This window comes from Manihot esculenta, chromosome 14 (genome assembly GCF_001659605.2).
Source record: "Manihot esculenta cultivar AM560-2 chromosome 14, M.esculenta_v8, whole genome shotgun sequence".
NCBI classification, from domain to species: Eukaryota; Viridiplantae; Streptophyta; class Magnoliopsida; order Malpighiales; family Euphorbiaceae; genus Manihot; species Manihot esculenta.
The window spans coordinates 9,262,428-9,290,350 of NC_035174.2; the positions used below are offsets into that span (position 1 = coordinate 9,262,428).

General features: G+C 35.8%; 5 protein-coding genes across 12 annotated transcripts; 3 read left to right on the forward strand and 2 right to left on the reverse strand.

Moving 5' to 3' along the window:
• The first annotated feature begins 1,213 nt into the window (after nucleotides 1-1,213).
• On the forward strand, nucleotides 1,214-5,082 carry LOC110630980 (protein DETOXIFICATION 16). Of its 3 annotated transcripts, none has more exons than XM_021778651.2 (9): nucleotides 1,215-1,530; nucleotides 2,044-2,352; nucleotides 2,924-3,468; nucleotides 3,553-3,639; nucleotides 3,824-3,880; nucleotides 3,958-4,196; nucleotides 4,354-4,472; nucleotides 4,563-4,649; nucleotides 4,849-5,082. In XM_021778651.2, the coding sequence occupies exons 1-9, from the start codon at nucleotides 1,501-1,503 to the stop codon at nucleotides 4,912-4,914; spliced, it is 1,539 nt and encodes a 512-aa protein (XP_021634343.1). In that variant the 5' UTR covers nucleotides 1,215-1,500; the 3' UTR covers nucleotides 4,915-5,082. The 3 variants fall into 3 exon arrangements, 2 of the variants coding, with proteins under 2 accessions (XP_021634343.1, XP_021634344.1); XM_021778652.2 differs by having other exon boundaries at nucleotides 1,216-1,559; XR_002490446.2 differs by lacking the exon at nucleotides 4,849-5,082 and having other exon boundaries at nucleotides 1,214-1,530; nucleotides 3,958-4,117; nucleotides 4,563-4,654.
• Nucleotides 5,083-7,875: 2,793 nt separating this feature from the next.
• LOC110600275 (ATP synthase subunit beta, mitochondrial) lies at nucleotides 7,876-12,311 on the forward strand. The gene is made up of 9 exons (XM_021737087.2): nucleotides 7,876-8,417; nucleotides 9,225-9,300; nucleotides 9,398-9,486; nucleotides 9,673-9,790; nucleotides 9,870-9,973; nucleotides 10,059-10,217; nucleotides 10,302-10,526; nucleotides 10,640-10,951; nucleotides 11,858-12,311. The coding sequence occupies exons 1-9, from the start codon at nucleotides 7,920-7,922 to the stop codon at nucleotides 11,969-11,971; spliced, it is 1,695 nt and encodes a 564-aa protein (XP_021592779.1). The 5' UTR covers nucleotides 7,876-7,919; the 3' UTR covers nucleotides 11,972-12,311.
• A 189-nt stretch (nucleotides 12,312-12,500) lies between these two features.
• Nucleotides 12,501-18,127, forward strand: LOC110600277 (fruit protein pKIWI502). 3 transcript variants are annotated; one of them, XM_021737088.2, is made up of 5 exons: nucleotides 12,501-13,428; nucleotides 14,871-14,970; nucleotides 15,121-15,216; nucleotides 15,291-15,371; nucleotides 17,614-17,811. In XM_021737088.2, exons 1-5 carry the CDS (start codon nucleotides 12,857-12,859, stop codon nucleotides 17,686-17,688), a joined length of 924 nt encoding a protein of 307 aa, XP_021592780.1. In that variant the 5' UTR covers nucleotides 12,501-12,856; the 3' UTR covers nucleotides 17,689-17,811. The 3 variants fall into 3 exon arrangements, with proteins under 3 accessions (XP_021592780.1, XP_021592781.1, XP_021592782.1); XM_021737089.2 differs by having other exon boundaries at nucleotides 17,298-17,756; XM_021737090.2 differs by lacking the exon at nucleotides 17,614-17,811 and adding an exon at nucleotides 17,818-18,127 and having other exon boundaries at nucleotides 12,507-13,428.
• A 1,245-nt stretch (nucleotides 18,128-19,372) lies between these two features.
• LOC110600053 (sarcoplasmic reticulum histidine-rich calcium-binding protein) lies at nucleotides 19,373-22,614 on the reverse strand. 4 transcript variants are annotated; one of them, XM_043950539.1, is made up of 4 exons: nucleotides 22,465-22,574; nucleotides 22,006-22,158; nucleotides 21,297-21,372; nucleotides 19,373-20,674 (listed from the first exon to the last, which is right to left on the reverse strand). In XM_043950539.1, the coding sequence occupies exon 4, from the start codon at nucleotides 20,647-20,649 to the stop codon at nucleotides 19,639-19,641; it is 1,011 nt and encodes a 336-aa protein (XP_043806474.1). In that variant the 5' UTR covers nucleotides 20,650-20,674; nucleotides 21,297-21,372; nucleotides 22,006-22,158; nucleotides 22,465-22,574; the 3' UTR covers nucleotides 19,373-19,638. The 4 variants fall into 4 exon arrangements, with proteins under 4 accessions (XP_043806474.1, XP_021592440.1, XP_021592441.1 ...); XM_021736748.2 differs by having other exon boundaries at nucleotides 19,373-20,708; XM_021736749.2 differs by lacking the exon at nucleotides 22,006-22,158 and having other exon boundaries at nucleotides 22,465-22,614.
• Nucleotides 22,615-25,837: 3,223 nt separating this feature from the next.
• On the reverse strand, nucleotides 25,838-27,419 carry LOC110600421 (rubber cis-polyprenyltransferase HRT2). Its single transcript, XM_021737281.2, has 2 exons — nucleotides 27,328-27,419; nucleotides 25,838-27,244 (listed from the first exon to the last, which is right to left on the reverse strand). The coding sequence occupies exon 2, from the start codon at nucleotides 27,213-27,215 to the stop codon at nucleotides 26,352-26,354; it is 864 nt and encodes a 287-aa protein (XP_021592973.1). The 5' UTR covers nucleotides 27,216-27,244; nucleotides 27,328-27,419; the 3' UTR covers nucleotides 25,838-26,351.
• Nucleotides 27,420-27,923: the final 504 nt, after the last annotated feature.

Here is a 27,923-nt window from a genome sequence, read left to right on the forward strand (position 1 = left end):
AGAGTCTAATAAACTGATATGCGGCTCCACTCGTAGAAAAGAAAACCCGAATACCGTAACACTCAGTTCTTTATTAAAGACTTGCCCTCATCTAAATAGGTCGAGTTTTCACATAAGATTACTATTAACAGGTACAATCTAGCATATTTTTATTACACCTGTAATCACGGGATCCCCAATCAATTAATTGAGGAATCTCATATCAATTAGCTGACACCAGCCGAATTTTCAATAAATGTTATAATTAACTCAATCTTCTTATAATAACTAATGATCACAGAGACCAAAATACACATTCTTACATAACTATTTTTGAATTTTAAATAATTTCTTACATAACTACTTTTAAATTCTAAGCAATTTTTTATATTTGTTTATTTTTTTTCAGTTTTATTAACTCGAGTGTCGAAGTAACTGTCATAAATGCCAACCACTTCACATCTTTTTCTCACATATTAACCAATTGCAACATAATTTTATTTCGACGCATTATATATAAAATATATATATTAATGAGCGGATTATTTGCGATTCTAATATATTAATGAATTTATCTTTGAAAAAAAAGCCAGTAGTTTTCACTTTTTATTATTTATTATTATAATATAATAATAATATTATTTTATATTTAAAAATTTATTACCAAATTTTATCAAAATAAAAAATTTAATTAACTATAATTTTTATTCCAAGTATCATTTAATGGATTTATTTATAATAATCGGAATAATTTATGTGTTTTGTAAAAATTTTATTTAAATCGTCAAAATTGTGGAGTGACAGTGTAAATTTTCTCCCAGACATTTTTCTAGTTTATCCAATTCATTATTATCAATTTTTCTTAATTTTATTTTAATGCTCATAATGTATTAAAAGTCTAAGCCATTTTATTAAATTTTATGATTTTAATTACAAAGCTATGAAAAATAAATTTATGAAAGAGTTCCTAAATGTAATACAATTAGACTTCAATTATTGTTGCAAACGAGTGGAAAATTGGGGTTTAAAATTAATAACGAAAATTATTTAATAACTCTTTAAAAAATTAACTATTTATATTAATATTTAAATATTTGAATTTTATTATTAAAATAAAAAAATAATAAGGTTAGAATTTTTTTTAATCTGCATTTATAAATTTAATATAATGTAAGTGTATTTAAATAATCGCTCGGATCCCCAATTTTCATTTTTTTTAAAAAAAAATTTGCAAATTCTGATCACCTGCAACCTGCAAGCATTGTTACTCCATTTTAATCCAACATGAGACCTTTGATTATGCTACGACTGCGTTCCTAATTGGTGTGTACTATGTATCCCTAGTGTACATCTATCCCCAATGGTAAAGAAAAGAAATTGTTCATGCAGGAAACAGGAAGTTTCAGACGAGAGGATGAAGCAATTAGGCAGAATCATCTGCCAGAGGAGATTTTCTACCTCTGATAGAGCTCTGAAATTTCAGAGGGAGATGAAGAAAATCGTAAAGCTTGCAAATTTCCGATGCCCGTTAAAGAGAGAAGCGCAACTCAGGTAGCTGCAGCAATGTTCCTCAGAAGATTGTATGTTCCTTAAATTTCTAGATTTTACATCCCTTCTCATTCTATACCCTGGTCTCCATTGACAAAAACAAATCTTTTGCTTCTTTTATTTCATCTTGAAGAAATTACAACGAAGAGAAAAACAAGAATGAGAAAAAGTATAATTTACGGATGAGGATCAAAGTGTATGGTTATATTTCTCTTATTATGATGAAAAAAAGAGTATAAAACCATTCCTTTCGACACCCCATCCACATACAAATTTTGCAAGTATTCATGATCTTGCAATATTTCTTAAAAAAAAAAAATGGTGGGTACCACTGATGTTGATAATTCACACTAATATGTGATGGCAGATTTCTGTCTTCATCTCAATTAACACAATCATTTTTTTTTTTGTTAACACATGTATTTTAGTATATTATACTCATTTAATTATTGAATACTTCATTGTATGTAAGCCTTCTGGCTCTTTCTTCTTGCATTGATCCATTGACTAAAAGAGGGCCAAAGGAGAATGGAAAGAGGAGAAAAATCAGGCCTTGAATCTTCTCTTATTCCAAGCCAAGAACTTGATGAAGAAGAAGAAGAAGAAGAAGAAGAAGAATTATGTAAACAAAACTGCTGCAGAGGGGATTTTATTGAAGAAGCCAAGAAGCAACTATGGCTTGCAGGGCCACTTATAGCAGTTAGTATGCTGCAGTATTGCTTACAAGTAATATCTGTTATGTTTGTTGGGCATCTTGGTGAGCTTGCTCTTTCTAGTGCTTCCATGGCATCCTCCTTTGGTTCAGTGACTGGATTCAGTGTATTGGTAAGTAGTATTTCATCTTTCATTAAGTGTGTGGTGGGGTTGGTGCACTGGTCAACTATTCTGAATTATGACTTTCCTTTGCATCTACGATCATAAAATGTGTGGTCTCTATTCCACAAATCATTAATTTGATCATATAACTTTGGTCCCGCTAATGGGTTCAGACACGTTTTTTTGTTTTTTGACCTTAGCAGTTGGGCAACTGGGCCTTACTTTGCAAGGTGCTTCCACGGTCCACACTTTTCCCACACAACTGAATTGATTAAACTCCCTCCGAATTCAGTAAGATTCATGCCATAAACCTCTGATAATAAATTAAAATCTTTGACACTTGGATTTTCTTGAGGAATTAGTAAATGAAATTGTTAGGTCTAATTATGCAACTGTTGTTTGTTAGCATAAAAAATGTTGTCAAGATTTAAAGGTAAGAGAAATGAGAATGTCTTTGAAGGTCATGTAAGATAAAATAAGCCTTTATAAAACCCTGTAGTTCACTTTCTTCTTCAATTTATAGTGTGCTAATATAAGAAAGAACAAGAAATTCTTCTGAAAAATGTTCTTAATTTTATAGCTAGGAATGGGAAGTGCATTGGAGACACTTTGTGGGCAAGCCTATGGAGCAAAACAATACCACATGCTTGGAATTCACACACAAAGGGCAATGCTAACTCTCCTAGCACTAAGCATTCCCTTGGCAATCATCTGGTTTTACACTAGCACCATCCTTATATTTGTAGGCCAAGATCATGAGATATCAACTGGAGCAGGAATATTCAATCGCTGGATGATTCCTAGCCTTTTTGCCTTTGCCTTGCTGCAATGTCTAAACAGATTTCTACAAACTCAAAATAATGTTTTTCCTATGATGGTCAGCTCTGGGATCACAGCATCTTTGCACATTCTTATATGTTGGGTTCTTGTTTTCAAGTCTGGACTTGGAAGCAAAGGAGCTGCAATGGCAATTACCATTTCTTATTGGATTAATGTGTTCTTATTAGCACTTTATATAAAGTTCTCTCCAGCTTGTATGAAGACTTGGACAGGGTTTTCAAGAGAAGCATTGCATGATATCCTCAGCTTTGTAAAGCTTGCAGTTCCATCAGCAATCATGATATGGTAATTGCTAATCAGAATTCAATATGAATGAATAGTTGTGGTTTAGATAGCAATTCATGCTTAATCTAAATTATATTTTGTTAGCTTGGAATATTGGTCTTTTGAAATGGTGGTTCTCTTGTCTGGTCTTCTCCCAAATCCCAAACTGGAGACGTCTGTACTATCAATAAGGTACATTCCTTCCTCTCCCATTTCCCATTCTTACTTTGCTGTTTGGGATTTGATTGCATGTCCAACATAGCCCTAGAGATTATGACAAAGCTCATTAGTTTTGTTCTTATTCGAAAAGGAAATTTAAGGAACCAAGAAAAAACATACCTTTAATCCTTGTTGCCTATTGTCCTGATTTTGACAGCCTTAACACATGTTGGATGGTCTATATGATCTCTGTTGGACTTGGTGGTGCAATAAGGTCAGTTTTCCATCTTATATTCTCATCAAATATCATGCATTTATTTTGGTTGATGATCATCTCACTCATTGTATCAGTACAAGAGTATCAAATGAACTGGGGGCAGGGCACCCACAAGGTGCGCGTCTGGCTCTCTGTGTCATGATCATCATAGCACTCTCAGAGGGTACAGTGGTTGGAATCAGTACAATTTTGGTACGAAGAGAATGGGGAAAGCTCTACAGTAATGAAGAAGAGGTGATCAAATATGTAGCTAATATGATGCCTCTATTAGCACTTTCTGATTTCTTGGATGGATTCCAATGTGTGCTCTCAGGTCCTAATTTCTTATCACAAGTCAAATGGGATTTTGGTTAAAAGTCCAATATGTTATGCTCAAGCTCAATATAAAATTCTGGTGTATATGCACCCATGTGTATATAAGAAAATCACGGCTGAGAGTTGATGAGTAATTCATATGGTTTTATATTTAGGTGCTGCTAGAGGATGTGGATGGCAGAAATTATGTGCATTTATCAATCTTGGGGCTTATTATGTTGTAGCAATCCCTTGTGCTTTGCTCTTTGCTTTTATCTTGCATATTGGAGGCATGGTGAGTCTATCTTTCTACACTCCCTTTACAGTGTATTATTATTTCTTTGGTAGGTTTGGTTTTATAGTTATAACAATTTGTCATGGTCAGGGACTTTGGATGGGAATCATATGTGGGCTCTTAGTACAAGTTGTGGCACTTGTTACAGTAAATGCATGCACTAATTGGGATCAAGAAGTAAGTTTTTCCCTTTTTTAATTAGTATTTTTTTTCTTTCTTTTTTGTAGAAGTTGTTTCATGTGTTTCTTCTTTGGGGTTTTCAGTCCTAAACTGGGTAATTGATTTGACTTACAGGCTAAGAAAAAAAATTTTGTGCCTTCTTAGATGATATGTTATGTAATTTTTTTATCTCATTTTTTAAAAATATCTTCTCCAGGCAGAAAAAGCCATGCATAGAGTTGGGGAAACTAGCAGTGCTGATGTGGGAGTATGGAAAAACTAAGTTGAAGGGAGAATCACCCCAAGATGGAATCAAAAAATAATAATTATATTTTCACTGTCAGCAAATAAAACTTTTTTTAATGTTCATATTATTTATTTACTTATTTGTTATTTTGCAACGGGTACAACTTAGATTTATAATATTTTGAGAGATTCAATTTCTTGAACATCAGACATACAAACAGCTCGTCCTAGCCATGAGTTGGGGGGGACTGAAAAGAAAATTTTATTAATGTCAAGCTCATGTAAGAGGGCCTTAATATCAGAAACAAATAACAAGAAAGACAACAGCACCACCATTGACAGCTTGAAACCAAAATGACAGCTTACCGTTGAGAAAGAGCTTCCTCCATCTGGGGCAAAAACTGACAGTGATGATCCTGAAGCAGCCAACCAAATCCTGCTTTTCCGTCTCAGTATCAACTCTCGCGTCAACATTGCATTTAAGCAATCCGCCAGGCGGAGACGTCGATTGGGCTACATGTTGAACAGCTGGGAAGGACATGAGATATTTGTATCAGTTTGTGCTGACCGCCACTCAGACTACAACACCTTGGCCATCTGAAAATTTCTTGAGCAGTATCTCTTTTTGGACCACACAACAAGAATCCTTTTACTTTTATATAAAAATTTAGTTTGATATTATGACTTTTTATTATTAACTTTTTACTCTTGAATTTTACAAAAATATAATTATTTGACATCTAATTTTACAAAATTCAACTCTTAAATTTCATAACATATAACCATTTCACCTTTTCAAACGTAGATATATAGGAATTATGTAATTATATTTTTTTTATAAAAGTTAAATATTAAAAATTAATAATGAAAAAATTAGAGTGGCTTATTCCTCTGAAGCATTATAACCCACTCACCCATAGGGTTTAAAATAGCCTATGGAACTTGTACCAGTTGCCACCCATGCCTGCATCTCATGGTCATAAGGGAAAATGGCATGCATGGTGTGGCTCAACATCAACTCGTGTATCAAGCAATCTGAGCATCGCCTTAGATAGGACGTTTAGCACTCCAAAATCCCTTTCCATTTTTTTTGGGTCAAAAGGTAAAATCAAATGATAACCAAAAAAATCTCTTGAAAAGTACTTTCATTAATTTTTTTACCTATATTTTCTCATAGCTCTCTTGTTTCTCCTATTGTCTCAATTTGACTAATTCAAAGTATTACTATTATTATTGTTGTTGTTGCTGTTATTATTATTATAAGCATTAAAAAGAAGATTCTATTAAGTTTAATAGAGAAATGAACTTCTGTTGCCAAGCAAGGTTCTGTGTTTTGCTCCAACACGATGGTGATTTCCCTGACCCCTGTTAGTGTTGTGGTCTAAACTGTAAATTTTGATATTTTTGAATTTTAGATTTGGAGCTTTCACGTTAAGGGATATGTTGCTGAGATATGCAACAAGAATTTTTATTGGTGAAACTCTGTTTCTACTCTGAGAATCTTTGCTCCTCTCGAAGGGAGACTTGTATGCATCAATGTCAACAACTCGAGAGTTGTCACTGCTACGCAATGATCTGCACAACCCAAATGTGTTGGAATAACAAAGAGTTTTGTCTCATAACTTCTGAGAGCTGTGCGTTTACCGATGTTGCTTGCCAAGAGTTTCCGAGGCGAGCAAAGTTCTTTTGCATCTTGGTTCCCTGACCGAGACTTTTTAAATACAAGTTTGTAAGTATCTGAGCTGGTCGGTGCCTCAGATCGATGAAAGCCCTAATAGCGTTGAGCAGATGTGCAGCTATGGTTGTTTGTTTTCTTGCCTAAGAGTTCTCAAAATGGTTGATGGGTTTAGTTTGATTTCTGAGGAGAGTTAATTGTGTATTCTAAGCTGGGTTGTAGATACTCAGCTTGTAAATATAGCTTTTGGGCCTGTGTTGATTTGGCCTCAAGGTTTTCCTGTATATTTCCGCCCACTTTTAGCCTTCATACAAAATTGCAATGAAAAAGAAAAAAAGAAAGCCAAAAGAAGATTATATTGGTAAATTTTAAACCTTCGCGTTGGTTGGTAGAGTAGAAAATCTAAAATTATCACTACCCTAGGCTACTTATTTGGTTTAAATTATTATTATTATTAATTAATATTTTAATTCAATTATTAGTTCTGAGTTGAAAGTATCAAAGGAATAAATAAAAAATATTATTAATTTATATAATATATAAAAATTCATTGGTTAATATATTGATTTATAAAAATTATATCTATATCGAATATATTTAAAAGTTTTTTATAATATTTAATAATAAAAATTAATAAAAAAATTAATTAATAAAATATTAAAATATTAAAATATTTTAATTTATTTTTTAAAATTGATGAATTCTCATTAGTATAGAAGCCAAATATTAATTTTCCTAAATAAAAAAAAAAAGCGAAATTCTTATGCTGTCTTATGGGATGAGGGTACTTTGGTCTTAGAAATGGCATTGAATCTGCATTTTCGAAATTGGAATTAACGTCCGGAAACCCTCTGATTACTTTAAACGATCTCGTTTCAATTATTCTGTAATCCACCTTTATTCTGGATTAAGCCAGGTGTCAATAAATATTAAACTAATATATTTTATGATAATTTCTCTATAATATTTAATGTATATATAATAAATACTATTCAAACATTTTATCAAACTATTAAAATTTATTATTAAACAGTTATTCATATAATTTACTGAATAACAAATATAACTAAATTTAATATTAAATAATGATAATATCGTAAGGAATAAGTAAAAAAAAAGAGAGTAATTTAAATAAAATATATTGAATTAAAATTAATTTAAATATTATTATTTTTATGAATGAATATTGGTCTTAATTCCTCAACTCAACGGTTGACATAAAGAACGAATATTCCAATTTTAGTTACGGCTAAAGTAAAACAGTAAAATCGTAAATCCGACGACCCAGCTGAGCTGCGTACATAAGTGTGAGCTCAGTCCTCTCAAACCCTAACATTACTTTCACCCTCTTGTTGAAGCCCGAACCAATGGCTTCACGCAGACTCTTATCCTCTTTTCTCCGATCATCCACTCGCCGATCCGTCTCAAAATCTCCTTTCTCAAGCTCCAACCCCAAGCTTTCTTCTCCATCTCCATGTTCTGCGCGCAGCGCGTCTCCTTATGGTTACCTCCTTACACGGGCGGCTGAGTACGCGACTTCCACCGCTGCCGCTGCCGCTGCCCCGCCTCAAACTCCTCCATTGAAACCCGAGGGAGGCAAGGGTGGTGGTAAGATCACCGATGAGTTCACCGGAAAGGGTGCGATTGGGAAGGTTTGTCAGGTGATTGGTGCCGTTGTGGATGTGAGGTTCGATGAGGGACTGCCTCCGATATTGACTTCTCTGGAGGTTATGGACCACTCGATCCGGCTAGTGCTGGAGGTGGCTCAGCACATGGGTGAGGGTATGGTTAGGACCATTGCTATGGATGGGACTGAAGGCTTGGTAAGAGGGCAGCGCGTCCTCAATACTGGGTCTCCTATCAGGGTAAACACCTCTCTTTTATTTACTTACCAGATTTTTTTATTCATCTGGGCTTCTATATGTATTGATCTGATGATATTTGATGATAAATTTCGGATTTTTTTGTCGATTGGTGTTTGAATTCTGGGATCTTCTTTGTGCTTGTAGCTCTGAATATACAGTTGTTGATGAATGTGTGGAAATGGAAAGTGTTATCAGAAATTTGGTAAAGATTATGGCGTTTAAAAGTATTAACATGTTGAGTTTCTAGTTGTGTAATATAAATGTCTTATTCCCAGAAGCTCAACAAAGTAATTTTCTAACGTATACCCTTTTTTTGGCAATCAAACATAAAGTTAACTGAATTTATGCTACATAAAGAAGTTTTGCTACATTGTCAAAGTGGGTCTGTTTGCACGACAATTTAAGTGAATTTGATAAAAACTTTGGAATTATTCCATTTTGATAGCTTTGCTGTCAATCAGTTTTTGATTTGGGGCATGGGTTGAAGTGGCAGGTACGCCTATGGATTCTGAAAATGCATTTTGCAGATTGCTTTATTTCTAAACTATGTCATTTGTTTTTTGGATGCTTTGCTGAGTATTTTTTTCCTCTATGGTGATTGACTTTTTCTGGGGTTTTATGGCTGCCCTTTGATCGGCGTTATATGTTATGGATCTTTTCATTTGAAATCTTGTAAAATATCTCTTCGGTTTTCAGATTATAGAAACATCTCTGTTTGACTGTTTATTTTGAATATGTTTAATAGGTGCCTTTTATCGTCTAAGCTGTATCTCTAAATTTGATTTCTTTATTTTGAATGTGTAATAGGTGCCAGTGGGTAGGGCTACCCTTGGACGTATCATGAATGTTATTGGAGAGCCAATCGATGAGAGGGGTGAAATCAGTAAGAAATCTAGATTCCTTTTGGCATTTATTCTATTTGCTGATATCCTTTGATGTCCATTTTCTAAAAGTTGTATTTTGATGTATTGTTCTGTCAGAGACCAACCACTTCTTGCCCATTCACAGAGAAGCTCCAGCTTTTGTTGATCAAGCCACTGAGCAACAGATCCTTGTAACTGGGATCAAGGTATTTTCTATTTTAATATTTTTTTTATGCTGAAATTGCATTTGGTGTTCTGCTGCTTCCTTTTTTTTTTCCGCATCTGAAAAATCAGGACAAATGTTGTCTACATGATTTATTAAGTTATGGGTATTTCAAATTTGATATTTGGATAAAAGTTGATTTTTGTTTCTTTCCCCTGTGACACTACAGGTTGTTGATCTTCTTGCCCCATATCAAAGGGGAGGGAAGATTGGGCTTTTTGGTGGTGCTGGTGTTGGAAAAACTGTGCTTATTATGGAACTTATCAACAATGTCGCAAAAGCTCATGGTTGGCTTTAATTTGGCATTTTTTTAATCCTCTGATTTGCCTTTTGTTCTTTTGTTGAATTTTACCTTTTTTTTATCAGGTGGGTTTTCAGTGTTTGCTGGTGTTGGAGAGCGCACTCGTGAGGGTAATGACCTGTACAGGGAAATGATTGAGAGTGGCGTCATTAAGCTAGGAGATAAGCAGGTCAATACATTTAATACTTGAAACATTTCAAGTTATTATTATGCATCAAATTGTCAACATCATTTTTTTCCCTCTGTTATATTAGGCTGACAGCAAATGTGCACTTGTATATGGTCAAATGAATGAGCCCCCTGGTGCTCGTGCCCGTGTTGGTCTAACTGGGCTAACTGTAGCTGAACACTTCCGTGATGCTGAAGGGCAAGATGTGCTCCTCTTCATTGACAATATTTTCCGCTTCACCCAGGTTACTTTTCTATCAACGGATCTTTGCTCTAACATTTGCCATTGTTAATGTTGTAAACTTGATTTGCTCCTTTTTATCCTGCAGGCAAACTCAGAAGTGTCTGCTTTGCTTGGTCGTATCCCATCTGCTGTCGGTTACCAACCAACTTTGGCTACTGATCTGGGAGGTCTCCAAGAGCGTATTACAACCACAAAGAAAGGTTCCATCACTTCTGTCCAGGCTATCTATGTGCCTGCTGATGACTTGACTGATCCTGCACCTGCTACAACCTTTGCTCACTTGGATGCCACTACTGTGTTGTCCCGACAGGTTTGGTTATATTGATATACGGAGTAGGACTGTAGGAGTCACATCTGTGTGGCTGTTGCCATCTTTTAAATGCTCATCTGCTTTTTTCCCCTCCCCCCTCTTCTTTTGAGCAGATTTCTGAGCTGGGTATCTATCCTGCTGTGGATCCCCTTGATTCTACATCCCGCATGCTCTCTCCTCATATTTTAGGTGAGGAACACTATAATACTGCCCGTGGAGTGCAAAAGGTTCTTCAGAACTACAAGAATTTGCAAGATATCATTGCCATCTTGGGAATGGATGAGCTCAGCGAAGATGACAAGTTGACAGTTGCTCGAGCTCGTAAAATCCAGAGGTTCTTGAGCCAGCCATTCCATGTTGCAGAAGTTTTCACGGGTGCCCCTGGCAAGTATGTTGAGTTGAAAGAGAGCATAACAAGCTTTCAGGTGCTTGCCCTCCCTTCTTTCAAACATGCACACAAACTCATGCCTTGCCTGTCTGCATTTATTTTTTAATATGCATTTGCTTTTATCTCTGATGAGAAGTTATTTTTCTTAGAACCTATGGCAGTGAAAACTTCAATTAGAGCTCCTATTATACCCTCTTATTAATTTTAGGAATCTTGAAATTACTGCTGGAGATGTACATGTTTATGGATGTCTGCATATCCAGATATTATTTTCACTACTATTTCTTTCTTTGTGAGTTGGGATAAAAACTTCCCTTTTAAAGTACATTGTGTGAGTTTATAAAAGGGAAGTGTTAATGATCATTCGATAGCAACATGTATTCCTGAAGTTGTGGAATATAATTAAGGGGTGTGTATTTGATGTCATTTTACTTTGACTACTTTGGTTGATGTCCAGTTTGGATGTTGTGATGGAATGTCCTTAATTATTCTCTCTGTCCTATAATTTTTTTTTCACTTAATTTTTTCACTCACATTAAGAAATATAATATTTTAATTAACTTTTTAATTATATCCATCTTAAATACATTTTAAGTTTTATATTAAATTCTAGGATATGTTTTACTACCAAAAAAAAAAATACTAGGATATGTATCGAGTGGTTTCTTGAAAATAAGACAAAATTAAATAGGGTTATAAAATCAATTTATATGTTACTATAGTTTAAAAAAGGAAAGATGGACAAAAATGATGAGATGGATGAGTAGTTTTTTTTATAAATGTTAATTTATGACAAGCTTATTCATAGTCTTGGAAACATGGGGCATGGTTTGCATCATTGCATGTGTTCTGATATGATTATTAGTCTTTGGCGTGTTGTTTTCATGAGGTTGAGGCTGTCATGATTTTTGTCAATTAATGATCGTGAATTTGCTATTGACAGGGTGTGTTGGATGGAAAATACGATGACCTTCCTGAGCAGTCATTCTACATGGTTGGAGGCATCGACGAGGTGATAGCCAAGGCAGAAAAGATTGCGAAGGAGTCAGCATCCTAAACAAAAACTGAACTGTCCGCAGTCTTTTGTTTCTCTTGTCGTGAAAATTCTGAAATCAGAAAAATAATCTAGGTGATGCTGGTGATGCCGGCAACAGGATATTGATTTTTTGAGATGAAATGTTGAATTTTGAATTCTCGTTTTAATGTGTTGTTGCAGAGTTTGATAAGAGGAATAGTACTGGGGACTGCTCTGCCAAGCCCCTCTTTTTTGTTGTTATTTAATAAGGGGAAAAGGGAGGGCGGGCATGTATATTTTACCCTTGTTAATCTCGAGAACATGAAATGTGACCATCTTCACTTCGAAATCACTTGTGAAAGCTGACTTTTCATTTTGATCACCCTGTATTTTCATCTCACATTTCATAGCTTTGCATAGTTCGATTTGGATGGTCAAATGTCGTTCAGCTTGGCTGCGTGTGAATTCTTGTTTTGTGGGGCTGGGTTTTTGTCTTTGTTTTGAGCATCCTTGTTCATGAGCTTGGATTTGGACATTTGGTAATCTAATGAATTATCTTCCGGAAAAAAAATTCCTGACGCCGACTAGATTTTCTATATCGTTCTGCAGTATAACGGAGAAACAATTCTGAGATTCTTACTAAAATGAGTTTGTCTTGATTACCAATTTTAGTTTTAACTTTTTACAGTATTTTAATTCTTTTAATCGTCCACCCCCAGCATCATTGGTGGAGCTCAGAAAAGTTATGACTGCATTATCCTCCATGTTTACCGGGAGTGTCCATGCTCACGACACGTGGACGTAGAGTCCGGTGCTTTCTAGCAAACGCTACTTTTACACCCCTCTCCCCTTCTGCGCCGCCAACGTCTGGTGAAGACCCAACGACTCCGCCTTCTCAAATACCCTCTAAAAACTAAAAACCAAACCATGTCCCTCACTTTCTCTCCGCCTCCTCTCTCGCGGTCCTCCTCTTCTCTCCCCCATGCGCTTCATACCCCTCCCCTCCTTCCCATGTCTATCTTGCGCCGCCTGACTCCCCGCCACCTATCCCTACACATCAACCGCAACAACAGACGGCGTGTTGCTTCAGTCGCCGCTGCTGTTCGACAGGATACCACTGTTTGGTCCCAAGCCCCCCTCTCCCAGATTGAACCTGCTGCTGAGTCCCTCTTCCACGTTACTATCGACGTCTCCGACTTTCCCGACCTCGCCACGTCCCACACTCAACCTGGCCAGTACCTCCAGCTTCGCATCCCCGACGTTGAGAAGCCATCGTTCCTTGCTATCGCGTCACCGCCATCTTATGCCGCGGCGAAAGGCGCCTTTGAATTCTTAGTTAAGAGCGTGGCCGGCTCAACTGCTGAGCTGTTGTGTGGTCTTAAGAAAGGAGATGTAGTGGAATTGAGCCAAGTCATGGGGAAAGGTTTTCAATTGGATCGCATCTCGCCACCGGAAAAGTATCCTACGGTTCTGATTTTCGCGACTGGATCTGGAATCAGGTACCAACTTCATATATTTTGTGTTTAATCATGCAAATACTATTGAAATTGAAAGAATTTGGAATAAAGTTATGACAAAAGTCGGCTTCAGAGGAGCAAATTCACTGAGAATTTGATGAGTCTGAATTTGACATTTGAAATCGAGAGCTTTATTGTGATCTTAAACTATGAACTTCGTTCTCCGAGTTTGAAACTACTTTTGTTGAAAATGATACTAGGGAGGGAACTGCAGGAATCATTCAGTAGAATTTTAGAGCATTCGGTCATTCCAACTCAAGAGCTTAACCAATAAGGTGGCAACTAGGAAGGTTTAAAATTGGTTCTGATTTTCCTTTTATAGGTACTTTGATTTTACACCTCGTAGAATTTATACGGAAGGCCGCGGGCTTGTGAAATGGAACTCTGGATTATGGATTTATGATATACATCTTGAAAACCAGAAACTGAACAGAACCCTCTGGAGTCCTTCTAGACTCCAGTGTGCGGAACAGACGCTTTCAGCATCATTTCTGTTTTTTGGGTTTTTTTTTCTTTTAATTTTCTTAAAACATGAAACTGTTTTTTGATTTGGGTTTCAGTTTTTTTAATTTTTATTATTTCTCATACTTGTTCATTTTTACTTAATAGTATATGTTTGCTTTCAATTTTTTTTTTCCACACCATCATCATTCAATCAATGCCAGTGAACAATATATAAGATTCTTTTTGTTAATAAATGAAAATACTGATTCAAATCTAAAGGCAATCACTTGCATAATATGTTTCTATATCTACTCTTCTTCTGAAAAATAGGGCATGGTGGCCGTTTTATCTAATTTAATGATAAGATTTGACACAAACTTGGAGAAAAATAACGATGAAGGTAACTAACTGTTGGATATTTGTTGAGGAGAAGAGTAAAGGTTAATAATGGGAGTAAGAGAGTTGAAATAACAATGGATGGCAGGGAGAATGAAATATGAAATAGTATGAGAGGATTTACAGTGAAACAAAACTGGAATACAGATAGAGATGGATGATAAACAAAAAAAAGGACACCATGTTATGTGGTTTCTCATTTTTTTATTTCCTTTTTCAAACCGGTTTTTATTAAAGTGTAGCAAACAAAAACTCATCAAATTAGGTGAACCCATTTTCCCTTTTTTAATGAAAAATAAACAAAAAATCAGAAACAAAAAACGTTACGAACAAACCCACAACTTTTATTGTTAACCTTCTCAGTGCCCATCATAAATGAGTGTGGCATACAGATGGAAATCATATTAAAGGAAAAACTATGGTAATAAAATAAGAGTTCACAATTCTCAGATGGTTTAAAATTGTTGTAATCATGTATAAGCATCTACTTTTTTCAGATATGCTTCAGGATTTATTTTAATGCATTTTTTGAATTTGTCATTTTTTGATTATGGGTTGCTTTCTCTCTGCTGTCTCATTTTTAGTCCAATTCGATCTCTCATCGAGTCTGGGTTTAGTGCTGACGAAAGATCTGATGTAAGACTGTATTATGGGGCTAGAAACCTCAGGAGAATGGCTTACCAGGTTTGATTTATTTTTCATTTGCTAGTATCCTTTCCAACATCTCATGGAATTAAAAATTTACTGCATATTATAGTCTTGTGTTGAATGGATTTTTCTTTTAAGTGATTATACAGGATGGAGTTAATTTTAAAGTGTTTTCCCCTCTTATAGGATAGGTTTAAGGATTGGGAGTCTTCTGGTGTTAAGATTGTACCGGTACTATCACAGCCAGATGATAGTTGGACTGGTGAAACTGGCTATGTACAGGTAATTTTACATGTCTTCTAAGGTGGTTAATGCTTAAGAATCAACTTAACACCTGTTTACATTGCTATTACCAGGCTGCTTTTTACAGGGCCAAGAAAATTGACAGCCCCTTGGCCACCGGTGTTGTACTTTGCGGGCAGAAACAGATGGCTGAGGTTTGTTAATGTACCTTTGTTATCTATATATTTGTTCTTGATTAGATTTTCTCTTGAAAATGGCATGAAAGAGATGCCAATCCAGTTGCAAAAGGATGCTTAACAACAAAAGTTTGTTGCGATAAGCATCGGACATACCCAAAGATTTATCATACAAAGACTTCATACCAGTCAGTTACATTATATTCTGCACATTGATAGTGTAGTGCGGTGACCACTAAATTGAAGTGAAAAATGGAAAAACTCTAGCAAAAGTTTCATCTATTTTCAAAATTTTGATAGTTTAACAGAAGGATATCTACTATTTCTGTGCAAAGATCAAATGCCCCGCCAAACCCATATCTCATTTGTTCAAACTTCAGGAGATGCCTACAGTAATCCTTCTTGTTCATAGATTTAAATCATGGTCGGGGCCATGTTTGCGGTCGCAGTCACAGGTAATGGAGTACGCAAATTTTGGAAAAAACATTGAAGAACTCATGAAATGAATAGATATTTAAAGATAGAAGTATAACTAAAATACTTTATCAAATAATACATCAAATAAAGGCATTCAATCCATCATTGTTAGTCATCTTTAACAATAATCAATTTATAACTAAAATAACAATGTAGATGATATAAATAGTAAAAAATAATTCTTCATACTTTAAATTTGACAAAAAGAACTTGACATTCAATATTTTTATCTTTAACAAATAAGTAAAGAAATGTCAAAAGGAAAGATAAGTAAGTCAAAGTTTGTAAAGTATAAATATATATAATTAGAAAGATCATTGATGATCTTAGCTTAAGAGAAAGAACCGAGACATTTGTATATGGATAGTTAACTGGTAATGGAAATTTGAGAAGAGTGAGACACAATAGCATAAAACTTTCCAATCTAGGAAAAACAAAATGAGTTATTTCCCCATATGGCTTAAATAAAGATCAGTTGCCCTGCCAAATCACAACTCATTTGTTCAAACTTTAGAAGATGCATATAGTAATCCATCTTATTCATGGATTTAAATCACGGTCACGGTCATGTCTGCGTTCATAGTCACAGGTAAAAAAAACATGCCTTAATAGTTGAAACGTAACGATAATAGTCTAGGGCAATGCAAATTAAAAAAAAACGGTAGGAATATAACTAGAATACAGATATTTAAAGATAATAGTATAATTAAAATACCTAATCAAATAATATATCAAATAAAGACATTTGATTTATCATTGGTAGACATTTTTAACAATAATTAATTTATATCTAAAATAACAATATAGATAATATAGATAGTAAATGTATAATTCTTTATACTCTTAAATTTAATAAAAAGAATTTGGCATCCAACATTTTTTTGTTTAACAAATAAGTAAAAAAATGCCAAATGCAAAGATAAGTAATTCAAATTTTGTAAGGTATAAATGTGTAGAATTCAAAAGATAGATGTTGATTTAACTTCGAAATTTGAGAAGAGTGAGACACAATGACATAAAACTTTCCAATCTAGAAAAAACAAAATGAGTTGTTGCTCCCATATGATTTAAAAAGAAAAAAGGGTAATGGACTGTTACTGCTATTTAACTGTATATAACAGCAATTACTGTTATATAACAGCTGTAACAGACATTACCAGAATAAAATTTTCTTTGCCTTTAAACAACGGGTGTTACGGTAATGGGAGGATAGAAAACCTACAAATAATGGCCATTATTTTTTATTTAAAACCATGATCTTATTTGCTAATGCAATAAGAGATGATTGATTGATTGATGATGAGCATTATGTTTGCAAAAAGAATCCATGACAATGAATTTTTGTGTTTGCCATTATTGATATCCAAGTTCCCCTCACAAGTTACTGGTAGAGAGAGAGAGGTACCAACATAATTTCTTCTATCCTTCTCTAAGTGTGATCTTTGATCAACCTTCCCTTTTGTACAGATTCTTCCCAACTCGAGTTTGATTGTAGGTTCTGATATGCAACTTCCTTTTCCAAGTTTGTATCAATCATAATATCCTTAGAGGGAGAGGGAGAGAGAGAGCAAATTCAATTTCAAAGGAGAATGCAATCATCAATGTTCAAGTTCAAGGACACAGGCCTAGAAAAAAGGACTGCACTCTCTCTCTCTCTCTCTCTCTGTGTGTGTGTGTGTGTGAATATGATGAGGATACTGAAAGGACAAAGGCTAGATACAAGCAATGTCTTGGTTATGCATGATAATTAATGCGTTGATGACCTGATGTTGCTGAATAATAGGTGATATTTCTTGATTGGAGAGGTCCATATTTGTGCTGTAAGGAGCTTGGTGAAAGATGTCTATTTAATAATTAAACAAGTATACAAAAATTTGATGGCACTGGTGTACAAGTAGTAGCATATGGTGCCAACTTTTGAGGGTGCCAGCAATTCTAAACTTAAATCCAAGGAAGGCCTGTAACTTCTTTTGACTTCTCTTTGCAGGAAGTAGCATCAATTCTAGTAGCAGATGGAGTCTGGAGTGAGAAAATACTAAAGAACTTCTGAAGTATTATTATTAACGAGGATCGCATTGTTGTAGTATTTTTTATTGAGGAACAGTAGTAAATGATTCTTTTTACACCCACTGCTGAGGACAGAATGTGTTGCTCAGCTAATAAAATACCAATTTTGGATTTTTAAGAATCTTGTTTGTATAATGAAATTGTCAAATTAGACTGCTTTTAGCAGCTAAATTATAGGATTCATACCCCAATATAAAGCATCGATTTGCATGATTCGAAACATGCTCTTAGGGATTTGCTTATTGCTTGGTGTATCTTGTGTTTAAAACAAAGAATTTTCAGATAGTTCCCTGGAAAATGTACGAGAGTAAAACTTTGTTACTGGAAACTCGTATTAATCTGCCAGGAACATAAAAGCGCTGTATGGATCTTGGCATAATTTCCTAAAGGAGTTCGTCAAGCCAGTCGGTTATTTCATCTCAGTCGCTGATATGATTCATGAATAATAATTCAATAATAAAATTATCACATTGATAATTATATTTTGTTTTAAAATTTGTTATTAGTTTGTCAAGTCGTGTTTATGCTTCATTAGCTTACTATTTCATATTAATGATCCCATGTGAAATCAGTAGTATCTGTCTGAAGTTCTAGAAAATCAGGTTCATTTTAACCCGACTTCGAATTCAACAAGGAAACCCTGATTTCCCTAGATATCTATGTAATCACTGACTTGAGGAAATTAATAACGATCTCCAACTCCGATTGGAACACGTACGAATCGCCAAGTATGAATTTGGATTGCTTGATGATTTTGAGTTGCAGAGTAAGAGTTGGACTCCCATCATCTTCCTCCTTGGATATTCTAGACAAATAATCAAATGCAATGTTAATAACATATAAAATAAGGCGTACTGTAAGATTTTGACACATATACATTCACTATTTAGGATCAGATCACCCCGTAATATTATTGAACAATTGAACTCAGACTGTACAATGATATTATTGCGCATATCTCATAATAACCTATATATGTTCCAGCGGCCTGCCAGCTTAATTTGTCTATAATAAATGAGCCAAATAAAGGTTTCCGAAAAGAAAGATAATATGACTTACAGGATGTATGGACATAGATGACTACCAGACGACTAAACTCATTTTGTTTTCAATCTCAAAACTCCACTATAACAAAACAGTCTTAAATAGATCAAGTTGAGACCATTTATTATCCTATCCAACAGCCCTCACTCTCTCATACTCCAATCCCTTCTTTTTTGCTTTCTTACACTCCATGTGTGTTACTCTGAGATCCTTGTAGATCAATCAGTAATCACATGTTAATTGCAAATCATTCCACCAACTTCCACTCCCTTTTAACTTAAATTTTTTTTTGGCTGCATTTGAATCAAATGGAAGGCTTTATAGTATAGAGCAACCAAAAGGGGACATTTGCGAGGTTGGTTAAGAGAAAATTTAATTAAGATCTAAGTTTATATCATAATGTAAAATGACAGTGGACTCAATGGAACTAATGGAAAAAGCAAAGAAAAAATAAAAATTACTGATATTTTCTCTTACATGAGATAGATAAATATCAAGATTAATAGGCAACGGTATTCAGATCTTAGCTAAAAAAATAATTCAAGCAAACTTAGATTGAAATCCGAAATCAGTCTAACAAGCTATAAGGCAAGTCCAAGCCTCCCATGTAGTTTAGTGCAATCACATTCACTTTCAAATTTGCATCCATGTTTAGAGTTTTGTGCCACTCACGAAGCTTTAGACTGATAAAACCCTATTACTTCAGTCCAACCACATTAGTGTAAGTTTTCTCATTCACCATTTTGTCAGCCTTCTGAGTATGATTTCCATAGCCTTCATGTAGACCATGAGGTGGAAGATTTCCCTCCTCATCTGAGGATGCACCAATTTTCCCGCCACTGGAATGATGGCCCCGGTGCTTGTTATGATTGTGATGATGACTTCCAGATCTCCTATGACTTAATTTTCTAATTTCTTCGTTATCGTCATCTGATGACCTTCCTAGAGAGTGGCTCCTTCGGTCACACCTGTTGTCATCCCTGTGATCATCGGAGTCCATGCTACGGGATCGCCTATGACGCTTATGATGCTTCGCATGGCTTGTTCTGTCCTCATCACTCCATAAATCTGAATCACTTGACTCTGACCTGTGGTGACGCTTGCGATGCTTTGAATGTCTTCTCCTCTTCATTGTACCATTGTCATCATCACTTGAAAAATCTGAAGCACTGGATTGTGATTGTTTATGGCATCGGCGATGCTTTGCATGGCTTCTCCTTTTAATCACTTCATCAACATCATCATCATTTGAAGAATCGGAAGCACTGGAATTAGATCTTGCATTGTGATGCCTATGTCTTCTATTGTTTCTCTTCTTCCTCCTCCTTTCTTCTTCAGAATCACTCTCAAAACCATCACTGCTATCCTCGCTGGAGTCAGAGGACCGTCTTTTTGGCTTTCGCTTGGATTTCTTTTCCCTCCTCTTCTCATTGTCACCAGAATCAGAGTGGGCATGCTTTCTGTGTTTCTTATGGGTTCTTTTTCGAGACTTTCTCCCATTATTGCTATCACTATCACTGTCAGTGTCAGACTTTGATCCAGATCTCTTATGTTTGGCTACCTTCTGCTTCCTCTCTTTCGCTTCAGCATCAGCCTTTGCCTTCGCAGCAGCTTCTAACTTTTGCTCCCATTTCAAGGGGGCTTCTTTCTTCTCCAAAGCTCTCTTCTTTTTCTCCTCAACCAACTGGATGAATTTCTTGCAGTCCATTTATATATAAAAACAAGCTCAATATCTGCATTTTCATATGATGATGACAGGAAGTACATCTCACAGAAGAGAAAAAACAATGTTAGTTCTTCCATCATTAAAAAATCCACAAAATAAAAGAAGCATAAACAATAAAGAGAACAGAGTTTCAGTTTTCATGTTTCATTATACAAATACTGGATGAGTAAGAAGTGCATATGACATCTTCTGCATAAAGCAGACATATGATTAACACCAAAGAATTAGAGATAATTGGTAAAGCACTGTTGAGGAATAACAGTACCCCAACAGAGCTAAGAAATAAATGCATTGGATCTAGTGGCAAATTCCATTGAGATGAGGGTGAAGGAATTATGGGAAGAAGTATAATTGTCATAGTTATACAGGGAAAAAAAACCTATTTTATGACATCAGATGTAGGTCAATTGTATGAAAATATATAGAAAAGGGGAGGCTGACTGATAAATGTTTCAAAAGCAACCATAAAGTGAAAATCTAATTGTTGTTAAAAGGCTAAAGCATATAAACGCATGATAGCGTGCTATTAGCAATTTAGCATATTACTGATATTAAGAAACACAGCATCATATGAATAACAAGCATATTATGAATAACAAGTAGGAATTAATTTGATTCAACTTTCTTACCTTATGTAAAAACAAGAAACACCTCCCTCGAAGCTCAAGCTTTAGCTGACTAGTCCCCCAGAGTTAACAAGAAAATCTGCAAAGTTGACACAGCACAACAAAGTGTTTTTGATTGAGAGAACTTCAAAGAAGTATGTATAATTTAGAAGCCTGTTTTCACAAAAATACAGTTAAGCCATAGTTGAACCAGTATTTAGGGAGAGAAGGGAGCAAAAGGGTGGAACACTGTAGAAACAAACACAGTTCAAACAGATTTGAGTCATAATTCACACATACATGAGTTCACATGTGCATGATTTCATTAGACTATTTTCTAATGATTATTTGGGGCCTCAATACGTTACTGCCGGAATGTTCAAATATCAGAATAAGTTGCTCTCAGTGTTTGATTTTCGTTGATTAGCCAAAGCAATTTTTCACATGCTACTAGTTAGACAAGGAATTTAAAACACACAACACATACTTAGAATGGCTGTAATCAGTATAAAAGTTCTTGGGGGTAGTTATAAAATGACTTGCGACAAATGAATTTGTTATAAAAGGACTTGCGATATTTGTTCTTACTCGTTACTATAACAATAGAATGTCCTGTTCCTATGCCTAAATATTAAAGAAAATCTGGTCAAATTCCTCCATCCCTAGGGCCTTGCTTTTTTCAAACAATAATTGGATTAGATACTCCTCTTATCTGTGTCTATAAAACAATCACCTCTAGACAAAGGCCCTCAATCCACAGCAGCAAAATAACATAGACAGTAGAAATTCGCACACAATGCAAAAGCAACAGCCATTGACATCTACATTCCTTAGAGCAAGGTTTACGGACTGAATAAGCCAGAAGTACCACTATCGAAAGTTGCTCCTACGAAAGAAATACATGGCAGAAGCCCCTGAGAGCTAAAGACACAGGAAAAACAAAAATAGAATTCCTAGAACAAAATAATTAAAATAACTTTCAATGAAAAAATGATAAATAAAGAAACGAATCAGGACGGAAAAACACATTGAAAGTAGAAAGGATAACAGGTCCGTCAAGTACAAAACCCTAAATTGAGTTACATACCAAACAAGAAGGCAGAAAAAATGTATAGAATAACTCAACAATAATTATTTCAGCAAACGAATCGAAGGAAGGAAAATAGGGGGAAAATGACCAGAAAGCAAATACCTTGAGGAGGAAAGAGAGATCAAGAGAGGAGAGAACGGATCCGGCTACGAAAGGAGGCGTTTGTTTGGTGGCGTCCTCTCCTTCAGCTAGGGCTTGACCTTCCAGAACGATCTACCAATCCGCGTATGTACGCATACATATAGAGGCGATATTCGCACGCACACGATAACTCGTGTGAAACGCGTGCTCCTCACGTAATGTCCTTTGTTGGTTCCTCCTTTCTGGTCGGTGACTTCTATTTATTTATTTTTGGTAGATTTTATTTATTTATTTATTAAAATATGATGAAATTATTATTTAAGCTATTTAAAAATTAAGGAAAACAAAATTTAGGGTTATTTGTTGGAATATATTTTTAAAAGGGGAACATTTTGAAAGACAGAGATGACATTTATTTTGAAGGATAATTTTTATTTAAATCAAATTTATATAAATTTATGATATAAATATATGAAGTTTTATATATTTTTAATTTAAATAAATTTTTTTCTGAATGCCGTAATTATTTCCAAACTCATTCTGCCCCAATTTTATGTGGATTTTAATTATCCACAACCTGTTGAAAAAAATTTATTTTGCACATTAACTACACAAATACTATAATTTTTAATGAAAATATATTTTTGGAATGTAGCTAATCTTAAGTGTTGGGCTGGGCTTTGCATGTAAGTTGTGGCAAAAGTTAGAGACTTTTTCGTGCTGGGATTGAAGCTACATTGTGATCAGGCGAAGCTTGGATTGGGCTTTGCTCATGAAAAGGGATTAGAGCTAATGAAAAAGTATTCACTCTGATTAAACACACGCACATCATAGGTGATTGGGCGTTACATCAAAATTACGAGCAGCTTCAAAAGATTCCAAATTAATTGAGTTAGGCAGGTGGAATTTTGAAAAACTCACAAAGCCAACGGGTCCTCATAGCAACAGTAACAGCGCGCAGAATCTTGTTCCAACGAGCACGCATGCATGGCAGCATCATTATCGCCAAAATCCAGAGAATAACCAACATAGAGGGGCTATCAATTATTGCCAGAGGACAATATGTTAGAAGGGTGACAAGCAATTGATCCAGCTTCACTATTGGAAACGTGTGCATAATATGTTCATATTCATCAACAAAGGAAGAGGAAGATGAGGATTCACTCTTCTAAGGAATTGATGAACTTATGATAGAGTTGGGAAAACTTCATAGCAGAGATCTTCTATAATAGAAATGTGTAAGTTTTAATATTATCAACATCCACACCCATAATTTTGTGAATGGACTCTAGGCTATTAGTTGAAATAAGAATTCAAGCAGAATCCATCTTGCTTCTCTTTGAAGTACGTGTTTTTTTTTTCTTTCTTTTACTTCCAATTTAAAATTTTCTCTTTTCATATTTTATTCTATTCAGATATAACCTAAAATACCTTATAATCTATGCACTTATTTTTTCCTAAAGGTAGATTTTTTTTTTTGAAAAGGAAAAAAATATCATTAACTCAAAACGATCAAAGAAACTATATGAGGAGAAGAGACATGAACCCAAACTCCTTGACCTGACTCATAATGAGCCCAGTGGCAGAGGGAAGGTACGGCAAGGGGGGCACATGCCGTACCGGCGACCGGAAAATACTTTGAAGGGGGATGAAGGTGCCGCAGCGGCGCAGCCGGTGCCCTACCAAAGGGAAGCTCCTGGCTCCGCCACTGAATGAGCCGATGTTGCTAGAACATGAGCGACATCATTCGCAGACCTGTGAGTAAAACCACATCTTGCTTCTTCGTAACTGGATAGAAGCAATTTACAATCTTGAACCAAAAGACCAAAAGGTGATAAATTATCTAACGAAACATTGTTAATGGACACAACAAGAACCTGAGCATCCGATTCAAAAAGAACTCGATCCCATCCGCACTCTTTAATCCAGCTCAACGCCTCTCGAAAAGCCATTGCCTCAGCACACTTAACCTCCATCTGACTACAAAAACAGCCTGCTTTAGCCGCCATAAATCTACCATTAGCATCTTGGACTACACAGCCGAAGCCTAGTGAACTTCGTTGCGAGTTTAAAGAGGCATCAATATTAACCTTAATCCAACCCTGCAGTGGAGGAGACTAGACAGTCAAAGCCGACACAACATTGGTGCAGCTGGTAGAATCAGAGCAGGCCCCCCTCCATTGCTGCAAAAAATTCAGTGCCATGAAGAACACACCACTCGCAGTTCGACCCTGAGCTTTCTAAACAACATTAGTTCTGTTATGCCACAAAGCCCAACATATCATTAGAATAAGGGAAGCATTCTCCGCAGAAGCAGTAAGGAGGGCTAAAGAGAACCACTCTCTAAGAGAGGCAGCGGAGAATGCAGGCCAACCCAAAGGCGAACTCAACCAGCAACTGCGGGCAAAAGGACATTGAACAAGAATATGCAAGACAGTCTCAGGAGCCTATGACACAACGGACACATCGAATCAACCAGAACTCTCCTGGACTGAAGCAAAGAGAGGCAAGGAACAACATTAACTAAAGCACGCCAGCAGAAATTAAGCACTTTAGGAGGCACCTTCGTCTTCCAAAAACGACTTCATATCTCACTACCTTCCCTATGTCGAAACCTAGCAACCAGAAATCTGTAAGCACTCTTGACAGAATAGTGACCCTTGGACGCAAACTTCCAACACCACGCATCTGGGTGCGAAGAAAGACTTAGAGGGATGTTCAAAATACAACTCCTATCTCTATCATTCAACAACTGAGCTATTAAACTCTCATTCCATCTATGGCCGATCATAAGATCTGCAACAACAGAAAGAGTACAATTCGGAGGAGGGGGTGTAGAAACCAATGAGTCGGGCGCCTCTTTCAACAAAGGGTGAGACCAAATAGAAACTGACCTGCCATTCCCAATTCTCCAATAAGCACCAGCTTTAACCAGACTTCGAGTCGCCCATATACTACGCCACAAAAAGCTAGGATTGTGGCCCAAAGAAGGTTCAAAAAAAGACGTTGTCGGAAAATAACGAGCCTTAAGAACGCGGGCCACTAAAGAATGAGGCTAAGTTAAACTCATGGAGCGATTTAAATCCTAACCCGCCGTCCAGTCTGTGCTTCGTCATTCTATGCCAACCCAGCCAGTGAATATCACGATTTTGATCAGCACCCTTACTCCACCAATACCGGGTCATCATACGCTGCAAATCAACACATAAAGTCCGAGGTAGTAAAAACAAACTCATAACATAGTTTGGCAAAGCTTGGAGGACTGTTTTCAAGAGGATCTCTTTACCTGCTTGGGACAGTGCACGATGCTTCCATGAATTCAGCTGCTTCCACAAACGGTCCTTAACAAAACTGAATACTTCCCTCTTGTTACTACCAACATGAGAAGGAAGTTCTAAAGGTAGATTTATTAATAAATAAGGATCACAAGGCCCATGATTTATTAGAAAGAGCTAAAAGGAAAAACAAAGCCCATAATCAGCATGGGAACACTAAGAGAAGAACCAGGCCTAAACTACCAAGACCAGACGAACCAAAGGGATTATGCCTCCCTTTTCTATTGCCAACCATCATCTAGCGTTCAATGCATGAGACTTGAGAAGAATATGATGAGAACAAATGAAACACTAGAGGCAGACAGGCCCCTAAAGGCACCAAAGCAGAGAAGTGGCAGAGCTTCAAACAACATAATAGCTAATCAAAGTAGGTCTTAGAGATAAATTATCCATGTAAGCTAGCAAAGGGAACAACAACAAAGCTTCAGAATCAGCCTACACCCAAAATGGCAACTTAAGGACCCTATAAAATGAAATCACATCTCAGAATTTGCTATAAAACAAGGATCAATTCCACGCTTGAGTTTCCGAGTTTATTCCAAAATAAGGCAGGAAGAAAAAGAAATTTAATGATTACAACTGCTTCTTTTTCTTGTCGAAATAAGAATGATAACGTTGGAAGTCCACTACTGCCCGCACTATGTGCCAGAAACCAATCTCAGGCCACAGTGCAGTAGGAGAATACAGTATGCAATGAGTAGCCTGCCAAAGTAAGAAGTTGCTCAGACGCTTCTCTCCAGAAGATCGAATTAGGACATCAACATCTTCAGTAATATAGAAGTTTCTCTCAAGCTCTACAAGCTTTATATCAGAAAATGGCTTCATCTTCTCAGCTGGAATCACACTGTTTGCAGTTCCATTTGCCTTCTCCAGTTCTTGCTGATCAGTGGAGTTCAAATTTTCTTTACAGGATTCTTCAACAGCATGCACAATCTCATCAGTAGAAGTATAGGCTACACAAATGTAAAGCAAAAACCTGGAATTATGAGCAGTAGCCTTCATAACCTTTTCTGCTGCAATCTGTAGTGGCTCACTTAAAAGCTTGATATTACCCTTAAAACGTACGCCAATTCCATATGAATTGAGGGTACTTTCTTCCTTCATGATCATTTTAATCTTCTCCAGCATTAGATCCATTACGTACTGAACCTCATTTGGCCTCCTTCGAAAATTATCGATGCTGAAGGCATAAACAGTAGCATACTTCATTCCCAACTCATAGCAATAAGTTAGTGCAGACAGAAGAGATAAAAATCCAGCCTTGTGGCCATCTCCTTCTTCCAATTTGTTCTTCCTAGCAAACCTCCGATTTCCATCCAATATGAAGGCAATATGACTAGGGATGGGACCCTGTGATAGGATGTTAAACAACCGTTTTCTTATGAAACGCCCCATAATTCCAAGAAGAGTTGGCGTTTCACCAGTGAATAATTCCATATTTTTTGAATGCAAATCCCAATTCCAAACTGAAGAAAATTAACACATCTCAGTTAGAATCACTGAAAAGAACATGGAGAGCATGCAAGAAATGGAACAGATTAAAACATACCGTGAGATCAGCCTTTGATTCAGATCAAGTATGGTTCATCAGTTGAGCCCTGGTGATGATGAAAAATGGTGAGCCATATTAATAGAACATAAAGAAAGAAGAGAAGAAAACTTGTGCCTTGAAAACTTCTCTAATTGGAATTACTGTACTTGAATTCCTGTAGTCTCTCTCTGTACACATATTTCCATTTTTTGCATTCTAAAGCATGAAAATGATATTTTAATAATAAAGATATGTTATATAAAAATTGGAATTTAAAACACACCAAAAATTTTTTATAAAATTATACAGAACGGATCGAATTTATATTAGAATTAGGGGTAATCGAATCAAGTCGAGCTGATTTTTATAAAATTTAAATCCGTTTATTAAAAAATTTTATAAGTTCGAGCTCGAGTTCGAATTTAAACTTGATTAAAAAATTAAATATTATAATCAAGCTCGATTCGAACTCAACTCGTGAAAAATTCGTTTAAACTAATAACGAGATTAATTAAAACTTGAACTCAAAATCTTTTTTAAAAAACTCGTTTAAACTAATAACGAGCCTAATTTAAGGTCGAACTCGAAAGTTGAATTAAAAAGCTCATTAAAAA

Bases quoted from the DNA above. Each gene is read 5' to 3' on its own strand.
- LOC110600275 (XM_021737087.2), top strand. From the start codon at position 7,920: ATGGCTTCACGCAGACTCTTATCCTCTTTTCTCCGATCATCCACTCGC. The intron at 9,487-9,672 runs GTATTTTCTATT...GTGACACTACAG, and splicing joins TCCTTGTAACTGGGATCAAG to GTTGTTGATCTTCTTGCCCC. The intron at 10,218-10,301 runs GTTACTTTTCTA...TTTATCCTGCAG, and splicing joins ATATTTTCCGCTTCACCCAG to GCAAACTCAGAAGTGTCTGC.
- LOC110630980 (XM_021778651.2), top strand. From the start codon at position 1,501: ATGCCCGTTAAAGAGAGAAGCGCAACTCAG. The intron at 3,469-3,552 runs GTAATTGCTAAT...ATATTTTGTTAG, and splicing joins CCATCAGCAATCATGATATG to CTTGGAATATTGGTCTTTTG. The intron at 4,197-4,353 runs GTCCTAATTTCT...TTTTATATTTAG, and splicing joins ATTCCAATGTGTGCTCTCAG to GTGCTGCTAGAGGATGTGGA.
- LOC110600277 (XM_021737088.2), top strand. From the start codon at position 12,857: ATGTCCCTCACTTTCTCTCCGCCTCCTCTCTCGCGGTCCTCCTCTTCT. The intron at 13,429-14,870 runs GTACCAACTTCA...TCTCATTTTTAG, and splicing joins GCGACTGGATCTGGAATCAG to TCCAATTCGATCTCTCATCG. The intron at 15,372-17,613 runs GTTTGTTAATGT...GCTGAATAATAG, and splicing joins GGCAGAAACAGATGGCTGAG to GTGATATTTCTTGATTGGAG.
- LOC110600053 (XM_021736749.2), bottom strand. From the start codon at position 20,649: ATGGACTGCAAGAAATTCATCCAGTTGGTTGAGGAGAAAAAGAAGAGA.
- LOC110600421 (XM_021737281.2), bottom strand. From the start codon at position 27,215: ATGGAATTATTCACTGGTGAAACGCCAACTCTTCTTGGAATTATGGGG.